Genomic DNA, 17,560 nt, shown 5'->3' on the forward strand with positions numbered 1-17,560 from the left:
AAACACACTAAACACTCCTCAGGACTCCGTCTGTCTGGAATGTTCCTCCACACCAAAATCTTCCCAGGTCAAACTGCTAAATGGCTCATCTCCAGAGAACGCTTTGCTGAGCATTCAGTCCAAATTATGAATGCCCCTTGTTACTCTCTCTTGTAAAAGTTTTTTTTTTTTCCTTCGTAACACTTTTCACATTTTCTATTCTATACTTTGGGATTTATCTGTTGAGGCCATATCTGTCTTTCCCACTAGACTGTGAGCTCCATGAGGGCAGGATCATGTTTGTTGAGTAACCATTGCGTGCCCAGCCATCTACAGTGCCTGGTACATGTAGGCAATTCACAAATACTTATTGACTAATGAATGAATGAATAAATGAATAAGAACATGAACTGTTCCTCTGAACTTGCAAAGTGGCCCTGGTGGGAAATTCCCTGGACTTTCCAGAAAAAGAGGAGGAGCTACTCCTTGACAGATTCTGGTTCTTGACTCTTGGACCTCATTAATCAGGACCTGTCTGTCCATCGGAGGGCACTCCATTCTTCACTGTAGAAATGTATTCTGTGTTATTAAAGACGAAATGGCCTTTTCCACTCCAACAGCAAAGAAGCCAGTGAACCTCTGCACCGTCCACGATGGTGCTGTCCACACTGTGCAGAGATCACCTTTTTACAAGGACATTATCCTCACCATTGGGGGGTGGAACATGGCCATCTGGAAAGAAGGTGTCACGGTAAGTTGCTTACGAAATGGAGGAATGGGTGTGTGGTCCTTTGTTATTGAGAAACGCAATAGGAACAATAAGCTGTTCCTATAGAACAGTGCCTGTGGGAAACTTTTAGAGAAATTGAAACAGATGGCGTGGGCTCCAGCTTGTCAGCAGAACCTCTGTAAGCCCTTTGAAAACCCAGCCATTTGCTTTCCTTTCCTGAGGGAAGGAAACAACATTTACAAGTCTCTTGTTCTCTGAAAGCTAATAGGCTTTTCTTTGAAATATGTATTGTGGTCAGTTGACTGGATGTGCATTTTTCCTCCCCATAAAATACCAGACGGGGATGCTGAAGATGGGATGCTGATTACTGCGTGAAGTCCAAGGAGAAACATTCTTTGCTTCTACACCAGGAATATGCCAGCAGGTTCAGACAGTGGGAGTAAGAAAGCTAAAGGGTCCATCACCAGGCAGACCAGGCACATGCATGGGTCAAAGCGAGCCGGTGCCAAGAAAATCTGGTGGTCAGGATTAGGAGATGGCCTGGATCCAGGCTGATAGAAGCCAAACTGCCAAAAATTAGAAAGACTGAGAAAATCCAATGAAGCCAGGGTGTGGGGTAATCAGTATGATACGTCCCTTTTGTGAGCAATTCAAGATTTTCAAAATCTGAAATATATAGGTATATATATTTCATAGCCATACTATATACGTTCTTTGAATAAATAATATATGTAACATATATTTATTTATACATACAAAATGTATATAAATACTACATATTTTTTTCTCTGACCTAACACTTTCACTTCCGGAACTCTAACACAAATCTCCAAAATAAAAGTTTCTGTGAATATACATATGTACAAGTTTTTCATCGAAAACATTGAAAACCATGTAAGTGCCTATCCACAATTAGACTTCTACTTTATACAAACGTCTTCTGTATGTTCTTTTTGTGTGTGTGTACAATGAACAAGTATTAGTTTTGTAATTCAAGAAAAAGAAAATTTAGGCAAGATTGTCCAAAGACCGTGCAGAGGTCAGGAACCTGTTTATCCACAGAAACTGAAGGATGTAGGCAAGGTGGGCAAGAGCAGGTTTGGAGTGTCACCTCTAAGGAGTCCGAGAATCTGACACAGTCTTTGATCCCTACGGAAAGGTTCTTGTGCATGTATTGGAGGGTAGGAGACAGTTCCGCAGTTTAGTTTAGTCCCTGCAGATATAAATAGATAATGAGTACACCTGGTTGCCAGGTGGAGCATGACAGTGGGAAGAAAGCACATTCTGATCTTCTATCTCTATTGCAACCTCCCAAAGAAGGCAAATTAACCCGTTGTAGAGAAAAAAACAAGACGATGTTCTGATGCTTTGCTGGTCTAAAATCTCTTCCAAATAATATTTATAAGCCATTGGATGCAGCTCACAGCTGGAATTGACTTTTTATTTGCTTTTCCTGACTACCAGAGCTGTTTCTATGGGAAGCAGACATGTAAAAGCAAAATAAACGTATAAGCAAAATTTCCTTATAATCGTTACTCATCTAGTGTACACCAATCTCCATAGAAATATCAATGGGATATTAGTAGCAGTTGGGTTATGAGAACCATCAACAGCTCAATTGGAAGTTTGATCTTTCCCAAAAGAGCAATTAAATAAGGGGGGAAAGGTGTTATAAAAACATACAGAAGAGAAAAGAGCAGGCATTGTATAAAAATCCTACAAGAATGGCATAGTTTTGCTATTACATGATCTTAGCTATCTGAGTTGTACTTAAAATCATTGTGAATGTCCCTTCAATAATAACAAAAGCTTTTAATTTGTTTGTGTGTATGTGTGCTTTTTTTAATTGTTTGAAGACTGGACCTCTCCTGCAGTCATCTTGTGCACCAAAAAGGTACACCTCCGGGCACTGGTCCCTGACAAGGCCCAGCGTCTTCTATATTGGCCGAGAAGATGGATACATCGATATCTGGGACCTACTGGAGAAAACCCACGAACCAGCCCAGTCACAAAACATCTGTATAACTATGATCACCTCCATCAAACCCTGGGCCTTTTCCAGTATGTTAATTCTGATCAAATGTGCGGAATCATTTTGCCCTTTTTGTGTAACTCGGGAAAATTTTGACATTCTTCTGGAAAGCCTCCAGTGTTGTTTCTCGGGTTTTTTGTTTTGTTCCCATTCCTTTCCCTTTCTTCCTTTCTTTCTCTTCTCCTTCCCCATTTCCTTCCCGTTCTTCCCGTTCTCTCTTGCCACCATATCTTGGATACAACCTGAGCTTCTCTCACTGTTTTCTTCATCAACAATTATTTCTGAAACATATTTAGGATGCCAAGCCGAGGCTGGTTTTGAACCATACAGTGAAAAGCATCCTTCTGATCTTCGCCTAATAATTGATTTCCTTTGTCTCAATTTTTCTGTTTTAACCAAGTACTACTTTCTATGTAAACCCAATATATTTGCCTCTATTAAAAGAAGTTTCCCTTTGTTTCCAAAGGTGTGCAGGCATAAAATTTTCTTCCTAGTCTTTTCTCTCTCAAAAACATTACACTTAAGAAATTCAGGTTACAGAATCTCTACAGTGTCACCGTCTGGCTACTGCTTACCTGTCTGGGTCACCAAAGTGTGTTTTCCTATCTTTGCTACAAAACACTGCTTTTGTATACCTACAGGGATTACAAGTCTAGGATATAGCAATTTAAACCAGACCTTCTGAAAATGAGAAGAAGAAAAAACACATGATGAGATAGAAAATTAAAATTCTCAAACACATTTGTGTTTTATATTCATTTTAAACGCTCAAAGGAAACACTTTTTTTAAATAAGAAAACTGGTTCTGGCTGTGTCTTTGAAATTCACCTATATAATGGCATCCTTTAGCCTTTACTATGTCTTTGGTGGAAATTGGCTTCATGATTTTCCTTTGAAAATCTTTCCACGTGTTGTCCCTGCTTTGTTCTCAAGTCTGCCCAGGGGACCCCACTCCAGAGAGTCAACCTCAGCTAGGAGCCACACTCCTTATACAGACACCAAGAAAACAAGATTTGAAGTAGGCAGGGTGGCTGTCAAATACTGAGGATCTCAGTTCTCATTTCATCAACTGGAAAGAAAATGACTTTTACATGTTTGTATGATCCCCGGTCATGAATGTCTGATGAAGATGTTAAGATCATTGTAAGCACAGCAGCCCTTTTGGGAGACCACAAGACAAAACCACATTTCGTGTTTAACCTCTAAGATGGCTTTCTGATTGCTGAATTGTTTTACCCCCCATTTTCTTTAAATCTTTCAGCTAAGCAGCAGTTTATAGCCGTGGCCGATTATTATGGAACACTGCATATATTAGAAATCCCTTGGACATTAAGGCGCCCTTCTGCCAATGAGGTCAGTAACTTTTGGCTTTGAGGATTTGTGTAACCAAAAATTGCTGAGGCATGTTTTAAAAGTGTGTTCAGAAATGACAGCATTTTTTGCTCTATAAGAGAACAAAAGAATCAGTACAGTCAAAACTAAGGACATGTATTTCTGTTTTATGGATTAAATCGTCTGAAGCAAGAGAAAAAACAAACATGCAATAAGAGGGAGGCCAAGTAAATAAAACCCAGATTCAGAGAAGAATTGATTTGGGGATTCATAATCGTAAGATGTTATTTCCAGGTTCTAACCAAAGTGGGACCCTCATTTCAGTGATGCCCTTCTCGGAGGGCACAGGTGATGTTCTTATGCATCTTTCCATTACCAGTCCTCACCCATCCTCCCCCAACTTGATGTATGAAAACCAGCATGTCTGAAAGTGGCAATATTCTGCCCCACCATACCCAGCACCCGAGGGTTTCAAGCAATGGTAATATGGTTATAAAAAGATCAATATATAGAAATACATAAACATGTATACACCCAACATTAAATGTATAGATTGTAATCTGTTGCAAGTCCCAACAACATCAGCCTAGTTACTGTCAGACAAAAAGCTTTCCCTCACCTGGTCACCTTGCCCAAGGTGTCTGCCTACTTTCCGGCTTCGACTCTTCTGCCTACATGCTAAGCCCTCCAGGGGACCAGGAACTCAACTCTGCTCCCAGTCCATTTTAGGGTCTATATTGATATCATTTTTCAAGCTTTGTTGATGGTATGAACCTTCCCTCAGTGTTAGAAGTGAGAAGGAAGGAAAGGGAAACAAGCAATCTCTGAATATTTCTTCTACAAAACTTGCAGCTTTCTCCTTCCACCTTCACTCCCTTCCTGGAATCCTCCAATTTGCAGGGCCCTAAAACTGAGCACAGTAATCCCCATATTGAGATGATTTCTCTGGTAGTGGGCCTGCGGGCAGTATCCCAAAATAGTAAGGTATCTGATAAGAGCAGGAATTCTTCCAGAGCCCTCTGAAGACCACTGGGGCTTCCATACGGGCTCCTGTCTCATGGGCTTGTGTTTCTAACAGGCATCAAGTGTGAGCCACTACTTCGAAAGAGAAGTCAAGCACTTGGAATATGTAGAACAGCGCAAAAAAATCCGTGAACAACACAAGAAAGAAATGGATCTGGAAACTGAGAAGATAAAACTCGTAAGTTAAATCTCACAACTGAAAGTTGCTTTTCTCTAACGCCACGGGAAATATGTGTGTTTGGCTGAGTCCACAATTTCAATAGGAAAATTATGCTTTTTCACATTTTTCTCTTGTTGTCATAACAGTCAAGAGGGCATTTCTCTGATTTCCTAGCTTACCATGGGTGAGACCTACCATTTGGACACCTAGCAAGATTCCATCTAATTTAAGTTTCTGAAATGTTTTATAATTTCAAAGTCATTTAGATACAATGGTATCTACATACCATTTATAGATACAATGATTCAAAACCTGAATGCTTTTATTATATAGAATTTTAACACCTGGTGAATAATGCATTAAAACAGGTAATGCAGAAAGAATGGAATATGGAATAAAGACATGTGAGTTCAAATCCCAACTCCTCCATTTAATAGTTATGAGATCTCGAGCAATGCTCACATCTTTGCTGAGCTTCAGTTCTATTGTCTTTAAAATGGGAATACTAATAACTATCTCTTAGCATTACTGTAAGGCTTTCAGTTAAGTAACCTAACAAATAGTCAAATTTCATTAAATGGGAGCTAACATATGGACAGACACAGAGACAGAGACAGACATGAAGTTTGCTATGATATACTATACTTGAGATTTGAAATTTGAGATAGAGAAGAATTTGCTACAGGACGCACTCATCTTAAATTTGACTAAAAAGGAACCTAGAACTCTGAATCGCCCCATTCTTCTATTTTTCAGCCTCTCTGTTTGATATGAATTCTGTCACTCTATTGGTCTTCCCTTGTCCACAGTTATGATGTCTTTAAATATTCTGTGAACTCAGTTCTCTCTTTGTTACTTGAGATCATCTTAGTCCATATATCTACTTCACTCTTGCTCATTCCCTTTTTTACCCTATGTTGCCAGTATTTTCATCATTGATCCCGTCTGTAGTTTCTGTATATGTAAACATATAGCATCCTCCAATGTAATTATTCATGTGAGATCTTAGGTCTCAACTAAAACCACAAGCAGGTGGGTGGAGGAGATCCAAGATGGCAGAGTAAATAAACACTATGCCTGCTTCCTTTCATAAACAAATTAAAATTACAACTAAATTATAGAACAATCGACCTGACTAGCCATCTGAAGTTGGCCTGAATAGAAGTCGAGACTGGTAGAAGGGGTGGACACAGAACTGGCTAATCCCAAACCTCCATGTGGCAGTTGAGAACCAGGAGGGATATCTTGGCTGCAGAGGTTCCCCCTGAAGGAATGAGGGACATCAGGTCCACACTGGCCTCCCAGCACAGAGTACTGGTGCCAGGAAGATGAGCCCCCACAACATCTGGCTGTGAAAAACAGTGGGTATTCCAACAATCTGAGTGGAATGGAAGGTTGTGAGAAACCCAGGGATCCTCTTAAAGGGCCTGTGTACAGATGTTCTCACTCCCAGGCACTCACCTTGGGCTCCAACTGAGGGACAGTAACTTGGGGGTATCAGAGACATGGGGAACGGACTTGTGTTGTTCCAGGTTGAGGGCTGGAGGACAGTTGCCATTTCCCTGTGAGGAGGTCCTCCTCCCCTGCAGTCAGCAGGTGGGTGCCATCTTTACTGTGTTGAGCCTGCCCCCACACAGCCAAATCTGAATCTGATTGGTCTGGAAGATGGGCCCTACTGATTCAATGGGACCTCACCCCACCCAACACCCCTAATGCTGGAAGCCCTTTCTCCAAGGGTAGCCAGCCCCACCTGCATTGCACTCTTTCTTGGAAAACTATCAGAGTCTGGTAAACCCCAGGTGGGCAGCAACTGATCTCAATGTGCTCTGACTGAGACTTTTGCTGAATACCTTCAGGCTTAGCACTGGCACCGAACCAGAATTTATATTAACCTGGTGACTATAATTTTTCCAACTCCAGTGACTCTCTGAGTCCTTGCCTTACCAAACTTGCATACCGCATGAGGCTTTATCAGTGGCTGAACCTTAAGGGAGCAGGCAGGTGGCAGCAGGCCTCCACGGTGTCCTAACATTTTGTGGAGCTCCCCTAGGCCTGGTACTGGTGGCAGATGTCTTTGGTCCACAGTGTGGCCTCTCCCAAGCAACAAACAACCACAATTCATTTTGCAGCTTTTACCAAGTAGTTCCTAACTGGTCACAGGCAGTGGATGACCTGGGCCTGCACCAGAGCCCCTCGCAAGAAACCCCAGAACTAATATACTTGGAGGTTGGAGGTTGGCTTCAGACCACAGCAGAGCACCACACAAGTGGCACACATAAAGGGTGGTCTGAACAGGCGCCAGAGCCCACTGGGGCAAATCCCACTCAGTGGGGTAAGTCCCCACGTCCCCCACCCCCCCACACCCCCCTGACAGCATCCTGTAAGCTGTGGACATGGCAAAAACCCACCACCAATTAGCTTGAGGGTCAGTCCCACCAACTGACATGCCAATAGCAACCAAGGCTCAACTATAATAGGAGGGCACACACAACCCACACAATTGACACTGTTACAGCACCCAGTGCAGGTGACCAGGGAGACTGTGTCACTGGACCCCACCGGACACCTACTACATAAGGCCACTAGACCAAGACTTGGAGACATAGAAGACCTACCTAATACATAGAAACAAACACAGAGAGGCAGCCGAAATGAGGAAACAAAGAAATGTGCCCCCAAATGAAAGAACAGGAGAAAACTCCAGAAAAAAGAATTTTAAAAAATGGAGGCAAGCAACCTCCCAGATACAGAGTTCAAAACAATGGTGGTAGGATAGTCAAAGAACTTAAGGAAAACCTCAACAAAGAGATAGCAAGCATAAAAAAGACATATAAACTATAACAAAGAACCACTCAGAAGTGAAGAATACAATAACTGAAATGAAGAATGCACTTGAAACAATCACCAGCAGACTAGATGAAGCTGAGGACTGAATCAGCCATTTGGAAGACAAGGTAGTAGAAAACACCAAATTGGAACAGCAAAAAGAAAAAAAATCCAAAGAGTGAGGATAGTTTAAGAGACCTCTGGGACAACATCTTGCATAACAACATTCATATCATAGCGGTACCAGAAGGAGAAGATAGAAAGCAAGGGATTGAGAACCTATTTGAAGAAATAATGACTGAAAACTTTCCTAACCTGGAGAAGGAAACAGACATACAAGTCGAGGAAGTGCAGATTCCCAAACAAGATGAACCCAAACAGGCCCACATCAAAACACATTATAATTAGAATGGCAAAAGTTAAAGGCAAAGGGAGAATCTTATAAGCAGCAGGAGAAAGGCAACTAGTAACTTATAAGGGAGCTTCCATAAGATTGTCAACTGATTTCTGAACAGAAACTTTGCAGGCCAGAGGGATTGGCACAAACTATTCAACATAATGAAAGGCAAGGACCTACAACCAAGGGTACTCTACCCAGCAAGGCTATCATTTAGAATTGAAGGACAGATAAAGAGCTTCCCAGACAAGAAAAAGCTAAAGAATCTCGGTACTTGTTTAAGGTCAAAATTATGAATAATAAAATGTCAATAGCTACATATCTATCAACAATTACTTTCAATGAAAATGGATTAAATGCTCCACTTAAAAGACATAGTAGAGCTGAATGGATAAGAAAACAAAACCTTACATATGCTGCCTATAAGAGAATCACTTCAGATTGAAAGACACACACTGATGGAAAGTAAAGGGATAGAAAAAGATATTTCATTAAAATGGAAATTAACAACAACAAAAAAGCTTGGGTAGCAATACTTATACCAGACAAAATAAACTTTAAAACAAAGGCTATAACAAGAGACAAAGAAGGACCTATAATCTCACTTCAGTGTATTTATCTGAAGAAACCCAAATACTACTTCAAGGAGACGTGTGATCCATATGTTCTTTGCAGCATTGTTTACAATGGCCAAGATGTGGAGGCAGCCAGGGTGTCTATCGATGAAAGAATGGATAAAGAGGAGGTGGTATATACATACAATAGAATATTGCTCAGCCAAGGAAGGGAATGGGTTCTTGCCTTCTGCAATGGCATGGATGGACCTGGGGGTATTGTGCTAAGTGGAGTGTCAGACAGAGAAGTACAGATGCAATGTGTTTCACTTATATGTGGATTCTAAAGAACAAAATGAACAAAACAGAAAACAAACTCATAGATACAGAGATCATATTGATGGTTACCAAATGGGAGGGGCCTTGCAGGTGAGTGCAAAAGGGGAAGGGATTAAGAAGTACAAATAGTTGTTACACAGTAATCATGGGACTGTAGGGTATAGCATAAGGAATACAGTCAATAATATTGTAATAAATATGTATGGGTCATATTGGTACTACATTTGTTGGGGTGATAGATGGGTGGTTGGGGCAGGGTGAAAAGGTAAAGAGATTAAGAAGTACAAATTGGTAGTTACAAAATAGTCATGGGGATGTAAAGTAAAGAACAGGGAATATAGTCAGTGATATGGTAATAACGCTGTATAGTGCCAGGTGGGTACTAGACTAGTCAGGGGGATCACTTCTGAAAATATATGTGTCAAACCACTATGGTATACACTTCAAATTAATATAAAGTAATATTGAATGTGAACTGTAATTGAAAAACTAAAAAAGGGTGGGAAAGGTGAAGGGGAATAAAAGGTCCAAATTTCCAGGTATAAAACAAGTCATGGGGATGTAATGTACAGCATACGGAATATAGTCAATAATATTATGATAATGTGGTACAGTGTCAGATGGTTGCTGGACTTATGGTGATCACTTCTTAGGTATATAAATGTTGAATAACCTGAAACGAATATAATATTGTATGTTAGCTATATTTTAATAAAAATCTTTAAAAAAATAAAATAAATTGAAAAAAATAAAAGCACATGCAGATGGAAATGTTTTAAAGTACTGCAGTGGCAAATAGATTGACATGATCACTTATTGATACATAAGAATTAGTGTAATAAAAGCAGAGGGCCTCATTTCAAAAACTGTTTAGTGGTGACAAGGCATAAAAGAATACCGATTAACTTTTCACTGTTTTCTCCAGCTCCAAAAAAAAAAAAAATGGTCTTGTTCTTTTGCACATTCACAAACACTGGTTGAAATTCTGTTGTGGGAGATAATCTGCTACCCTTTTCTTATGCCAGCAATTATCCACGGTTATTATGACTTTTTAAGTACCATAATGAAAGCTCCTAATTATCCACATCAGTGGAAGCAAGCACAATGTGGATAATACAAAATAATTTGCATGTAAAATACTTTTAAAACACCTGAATATTATAATAATCATATCTTGAAATTGTATCATGCTTTTGAGTTTGCAAAACATTTTCAACTCCTTGAAACTTCATTTTCATTTGTCATAGTACCCTATTTTAAGTAGTGCCACCACTTCTCAAATTGTTTGTGACACTAGAGTGTGGGTAAATGAATAGCTTTTAAAGGGCTCCTCTGTTACATTTAGAACATGAGAAGAGTGACCAAGGAAGAAAAAAACTAATGTTAGTCAGAAATATCTCCTTATTAGCAACTGCTAAGAAAAGGGAAAATGGGAACAACCTCAGAGGACTGCAGTGGGGATTAGAGTTAAAATATTTACAGCACTTAGCCAGTGACTGGCACACAGAACGTGCTGGTAAGTGTTCACTGTGAGCGTTATTACAGAGAGCTGGGGAGGATCACACATTTGTCCAGCACGGCTGGTCCTTATGAGCCTCCCCCCCACACACCCCGTCCCCACTGCCAGGGATTAGGCTCTACTCCAACCCATAGATCTAAGGGAAATCATACGCCCCCCTCTTTGTAAACATTGAGTCCGAATACAGCTCACTTCCTGAAAAATAATAGTAATTACAGCTCTCACAGCACATGTAGTGGGAATTTTCCTACCTGGAATTTTAGTTGGAGACCCAAAGCTGGGAAAAGTAGCAGTTTCCATGTGATCCATAAATTATGCCGTCTATATGGGATTTAGAAGAGAATTCTGCAACATCTAGTAAATTACCCATACTTCAGACTGCACAAAGGAAGCAAGACATATGGGAAAGATTAGAAGAGGGTTCTTTTTCTTTTCTTTTTTTTTTTTCTTTTTTTTTGTGGGGGGAGATGTGTCAGAAGGCTATGTATTTCCCACTTCTGCAACACCAGACTCCATTAGAGATAGGTGGCTGGTCAATTGGCCTCTAATATGTGTTAGGAGGCTTGCTGAGCCACAGAAATCCAAAGGCCCGGAGTTACCATAACCAAAACAGAATGTCCAGGGAGAGCTTTGGGAACCCAGGGACTAGGGCCTGACTTGAGGCTGGAAAGTCTGCAGGCAAGAGATTGATTTAAACTGCTCTGACAGAAAGGAAGAGAGAGGGCCCGTTGGCAGTGAACTTCTACTGATGGCAGAGTGAGGGTGGTGAGTTTTCCTGGGGCCAGGTGAACTCTTGGAAAGTAGCTAGGCTCAGATCAGATGCCCAAAAGGACTTTCTAACTGGGATGAGGCAACCTCTACAGAAAGAGGCTGAAGGCGCACAGTGGGGGCTTTGTAGTGGGGAGGTCCCAAGGGGCAGTCCTCACTTTGAGATTAGCCTGGGCAGGATATTCCAATACCTGAAAATGACACTATTCCTAATACCTAAAGTGATGGAAATGCTACAGGATCTGTCACATACGTTGCAAAGGACCATGGTTAGAAAAATAACATTTTTCTATTCTCACCCTACCTGTCAAGCCCTGCTCTTTTGTGACTTGGTTACTGTAGCTAACATGTTTTAAACGCTCACTGGGTGTTCGGCACTATTCTGAGGACTTGCCATGTTTAATAATTAATTCTCACAGTACTATGAAGTAGGACAACAATTATTAGACACAAGGAATCTGAGAAAGCAGCTATATTAAGAAAAGAGAGAGAAAATCAAACATATGGAAAGAATTCAGCAAACAAAGGGGAAGGGAATAGCAATAATTGTGAATGTTCAAAGGAGGAAAACAGCTCTTAAAAGTTATTCTCTAAAGAATTAGAATAAAAGCTTAGAGTATTGGTTCCCCTTGATGAAATCCACAAAGACAGGAGTTTGTGACAAACGAACAGAAGGCACAGGAAAACAATAGGATGGGAAGATGACAGAGGAGAAACAAAGGCAACTCAAGGGTGACACACACCAAGACGACGTGTTCGTAACGTGCATCCGAAAGAAGACACAGATGGGAAAGAAATCTTAAAAATCATGACTGCCCTAGCCAGTATTACAATGAAGTAAATGCCACAATAATTAAACCATAGCAGTGCTAATACAAACACTGACAGATCAAAGAACAGAACCAATTATTCAGCAAGTCGTGTTGGGTAAAGTAGCTGACGAAACGTTCCTTACTGTTATTCTTTCCTCTCTCAATGTGCTCCCTGCTGCCCCTGGGAGCCCACGTCCAACCCATCAGCAAATTCAGTCCGCCCAGCCCCAGGAGATACCTCGAATCTGCACACGCTTCTCAGCTCTCTCTGCCACTCCCCTTCAGAGCCAGCAGTTCCTCCCCCTAACTGCGCAAGAGATGCCCTCCTGCCCTCTGCCCTCCTGCAAACCCCTTCCATTGAGCAGCAGCCAGGCAGACTGTTCAGAAATTGCTCCTTCTCATCCTTTGGTGGTTCTAGTTGTCCGTGTTTTATAGCACGACTTGCTTTTTTTCTCCCTAGAAAACGTATCAGAAGTCAAAAGAGCAATTGGAGGCTGAATTGCAAATGGACTACGAGAGTTATTTAGAACTGGAAAAGACCATCCTCCTAAATCTGGGCCTAATCAAAATGACAGACAGGATGTCATTGATTGATGTGGAATAGAAAACCTTCCTGTGGGGGTGTTTTGGAGGCTTTGTGGGACTTCTTTTTTTTTTGTAAGGTAAAGTAGCAAACCAAACATTAAATAAGTTTATTTATAAATATTAGGCTTTTATTTCACTGCTATTAAAATTTTTGAATTATAACAATAAGATCTGTTTTCATTTTCAGACTAAATATGTACTGACCTTTGTACCGAACATGAAAGTTATTGATGATGAAAATTTCGTTTTCCTGTAGAAATACACAGCTTCAGACGTCCCCTCAACCCCCGTTTCTGACATCCATTCAGAGCCCCTAACACCAGTCAGAAGTGGAAATCAAACTTTGCTCCTAATGATCAGGTTGCTTTTGGTCACCTCTCCAAAAAGTGCTCCCCTTGGGCTACGACATAGATTGCAGGGCCATATGCTAAACAAAATATTAGCGAATTGAATCCAGAAATACACGTACAAAGAAAGAATAACACACGATGATCACGTTGGGTTTATCCAGGGATTAACTTAAGAGTAGAAAATAAATCAATGATTGATTAAAGGAGAGAAATTATGATACCAAAATAGATGCAGAAAAACTTTTGATAAAATTTCGCATCCATTCATGATAAAACAACAATAAATTCTTTGCAAGTACCAAAAAAAGGGGGGGAACTTCCTTAACGTGATGCAGGGTATCTAAAACAACCCTACAATAAATATGATGCTTAATGGTAAAAAGGTGAAAGCTGGCCTCGGCTGCATGGAACAAGACCCAGCGCCCACCATCATGTCTTCCAGCCAGTGTTGTACTGGGGTTAACCAGTGTGGGAGTGAGAAGGAAACAGCGTGTGAAACTGAGTTATGAAAGAACCTGGTGTGTCTCAATGAGAGATTCAATGTCACCAAAGTGGCTGATATGGGAAGTGGGACTGGGGGGAGACTAGCAGGAGATGAGGCTGGAAAAGTAGCTTGGAGCCAGATTGTGAAGGCTCCTGTAAACCAAGCTAAAGAAGCTGGATTATAGTTTGCAGATAATAGGGAATTAATAGAAAGACTAAGCAGGAAGGTGACACGATCAGCTTTATAGTCAGGAAGATAAGGAATGGATTAGAATGGGGAGAATGTCACGGCAGGAAATCCTATTAGGAGACAGTAAGAATAATTCAAGGTAAAAGATTAGGATGCCCTGTTCTGAAGCTTAATGGGAAAATAGAAATGGAAGGCTGATTGGATAAGGAAGGAAAGACAAAGGATGATGCCAAGGTTTATAAGTGAAGTTGCTAGAGGCAATCAACTCAAACTTTTATTCACGACAAAAGTCAGGTAGATAGTAGCACTTAACTACCTGTGTGCCTTTGGACAGATAACTTTTCACTGTAAAACAGATTCCACTTCTATCAAGTCAGGTTGTGAGTATTTACCTTGCAACATTTTTATAAGGGGTAACTGGGCGCCTGGACCTGAGAAGGCCATGCGCAGCCCGTTCGCCTCCTCATTATTGGGCTGTCTCGGGGCTCATCCTCGCACTGGAGCTTTTTATTCCCCCTCTTTTAACCCACACTCTTGTCTTGGATGAATCTGTCCAGTCTCCTAGCTTTACATGCTATCTATTTCCCTGGCCTGGACTTCTCCCATAAAATCAAGAGCCGTATATCCATTTGACTACTTCATGTCTCCACTGGGATGTACAATAGGCATCTCAAATTTAAACATGTTTAAAATCGAGTGCTTGATTTTCCCTCCCGAACCCACACTTCCTGCAGTCCTCCCACTCACTTTGCTTCTAGCTTCTCGGGCAAAAACCTCAAAGTCATCCCTCTCTCTTTCTCCCTCTCTCTCTCTCTCCAGTCCACAGCCAGTCTGTGAGCAAATCTTGTTGACTCTACCTTTAAAATACACACAGACCCCAATCGCTTCTCTCCTTCCTCACTGCTACTAGCATGGTCCAAGCCACCATCGGCCTAGGATCGTAGTAGTAACCTCCTAACTGTTCTCCATGCAGCTACGTTGCTCCTTCCGTCTCTCTGAACAGCACCCGATGGTAATGGGGGGGGAGGTCAGAGGCTGTTATTCTCCTCCGCAGCTTCCAGTCGCAGAGGATGAGCCAAAAGCTTCACTATGACTTTCAAGTCCTCGTGTGATGAGACCCTCCACTGTCACCGTGGTTGCACCTCTGATTTTCCTCCCCTCTATCACACCACCCTGTCATGCTGGCCGCCTCCTGGTCACCCAATATGCCAGGGCACTTGTGCTCACTGTTTTGCATTTTTCTCTGGCGATTTTCCCTAGTGTGTCTTTACATGTTGCTCAAAGAAAAGAAGAAAAAGATGTTTTGAGTGCCTATGCTGTGCCAGGGACTACAGTTTTAAACAGCATGTTCAGGTTAGGTCTTACTGGGAAGGTGACACTTACAAAAAGACCGGAGAGGGTGAGGGATTTTGCCCTGTAATCTTCCGGGAGAAGCACGTTCCGTAACCCAGTGCCCTAGCTCCACTCTAGCTAACTTCAGCTTAGGTGTCCCGGGCAGAGCGGGGCTGTGTTGGCCTCCCCTCAGTGCAAAGGAAGCTGGAACTACAGAGAACAGGAGTGTCATTATTGCATGACTGAAGCCATTACCTGGGGCTGGCACATTGTTTTCTCAAACAAAAGCAAGGTTTTATTAGCATGGAAAAAGGGGGTAATGGATAGTGAGTGAGTGTCTGCCTTAGGGTTATCAAGTGAAGAGCTTAGTATAGCACCTGGCATATAGCAAGCAGTAAATATGTGTGCTATCATTTTACCTAATTGATAAATACAACATGACTTTATTATTCTTGTCATAGAAACTAAAACATGGCATTCTTCTTGGTTATGATAACAGTTATTATTGGTTCAGTGTGATATTTGCATTGTGTTTATAACCTCAGTTTTTCCAGGTCTGATCATCTCACCTCCTATAGCTACCAATGGGGTCACGTAAACAGCGGTAGCCCAAGTTTCATGGGATCTTGCCCCACCTGCATATCGGCTATCTCATCCTCTGCAAAGAGCCTCCAGGTGTGTCCTCTAGTCCCTGGGATGAATGTGGAACCTGAGTCTGAATCCCAGCTTCCTCACCTTGTACCGCGTGCAAGCTGCACAGTCCCCTAAGTCTTAATTACATCATCTGTAAAATGGGGATAATAATTGTACCTACCTTATACAAAGACAATGTATATAAAATACCTGGCAAACAGCTGGTACTTAATAAAGGTAGCAGGTACACACACACATACACACACACACACACACACACACACACACACGAGAGAAACCAGAGTGGTTTTTTCTGTCCTAAGCAATAATTTCTGATTTTAACATCTCTGTTATTAATAATAATAGGAGCGTTTCTCACTCTCAAATATGACTTAAGCAGGGGCTCTGCATGCCTAGTTTAATATTAACCTTTGATCATTTTAAAATGAGATCAGGCATATTGGATGTAGTATTTAAAATTTGAACGGTAGCATTCTCTTTTGCAAAACTTAAAATGCTTATGGCTACTCAGGAAAATTAATCATTCTAATAATGCTTGATTTATTTGGATTAAGTTTAATAATCATTCAGCTTTACAAATTTTTACCCACCAAGAAATGTTGCAGAATTAAATGAGCTTATTTTCAGCCGTTCAGATAAACAACCATTGTCTGTGTGCACCTCAGATGAAAAGACAATTGACTCCAGTAGATGGTGGCCCAGGTCCACTTCCGCAGCTTCACCAATTCACCACTGTAAATAATTAATATCGCCCTGGGCCCCCAACCCCAGAGCACTGCTCGGGGTAGGTGGAGTTCCACTAGGTTGCTAGGTTGCTATTGCCAGGTCAGATACTGTGTAACCGAGCAAGGAGCCATGACGGAAATTAAATATCTTAGTGAAGGGCAAATTAAACCCTGTGTGATGAATTCACTGCTTTCATGGCTGATGAGATGTTTGAGGGTCTCAGGCTCTTGTAAAACACCTCCACACAATCAGAATAGAATCCCAAACACCAAAGAAACCTACCACAGAAGTTCATTGGATAAATGATGGTTAAAAAAAAAAAAGTGTAATTGATTGCAAATGCTTTCTTGTTCACAAACAGGACATTAAAAATAGACGCGATAAGTATGGTAAATAATATATAGGTTGTGTTTCCCTGCAGTAATGCCAATGACCCAAACTAAAAGGACAGAAAATCAGGAGACTTTTTCTTAGTCTCCTGTCCATGTAATATTCTAAGTTGTCTTTATTTTTCTCCAAGGAAAGAAAGAAGATGTAAAATAAAACATTTCACATGACTAATTCAAATCTAAAATATGGCAAGTGTCTGCTTTATTTCAGCCTTAATAAACAAGCTAAATTAACAATTGAAATTGATAACTATTTTTCACTTTTAATGTTTTCTAGACTGCAAGGATCTAAATACAATAAATTTTTTAAAAGAATAAACTTCTAATTTTCCAGACAATCTTTCAGAAGTGAACATGACCTGGAAGTGTAGCAGCAGCAC

The 17,560-nt window shown here is 41.0% G+C and overlaps 1 protein-coding gene across 1 annotated transcript in view; it reads left to right on the forward strand.

The window, feature by feature from the left end:
• The window catches only part of DNAI3 (dynein axonemal intermediate chain 3), a 68,901-nt gene extending 55,732 nt beyond the window's left edge, over positions 1 to 13,169 (forward strand). The window contains exons 19-23 of the mRNA XM_033113305.1: positions 600 to 730; positions 2,566 to 2,770; positions 4,003 to 4,094; positions 5,152 to 5,274; positions 12,932 to 13,169. Of these exons, the coding sequence (XP_032969196.1) occupies positions 600 to 730; positions 2,566 to 2,770; positions 4,003 to 4,094; positions 5,152 to 5,274; positions 12,932 to 13,075 (695 nt within the window). The 3' untranslated portion in view covers positions 13,076 to 13,169. The remainder of the gene's footprint in view (positions 1 to 599; positions 731 to 2,565; positions 2,771 to 4,002; positions 4,095 to 5,151; positions 5,275 to 12,931) is intronic.
• The last annotated feature ends 4,391 nt before the right edge of the window (positions 13,170 to 17,560 follow it).

The sequence above is a fragment of the Rhinolophus ferrumequinum genome, chromosome 9 (genome assembly GCF_004115265.2).
Source record: "Rhinolophus ferrumequinum isolate MPI-CBG mRhiFer1 chromosome 9, mRhiFer1_v1.p, whole genome shotgun sequence".
NCBI lineage: Eukaryota > Metazoa > Chordata > Mammalia > Chiroptera > Rhinolophidae > Rhinolophus > Rhinolophus ferrumequinum.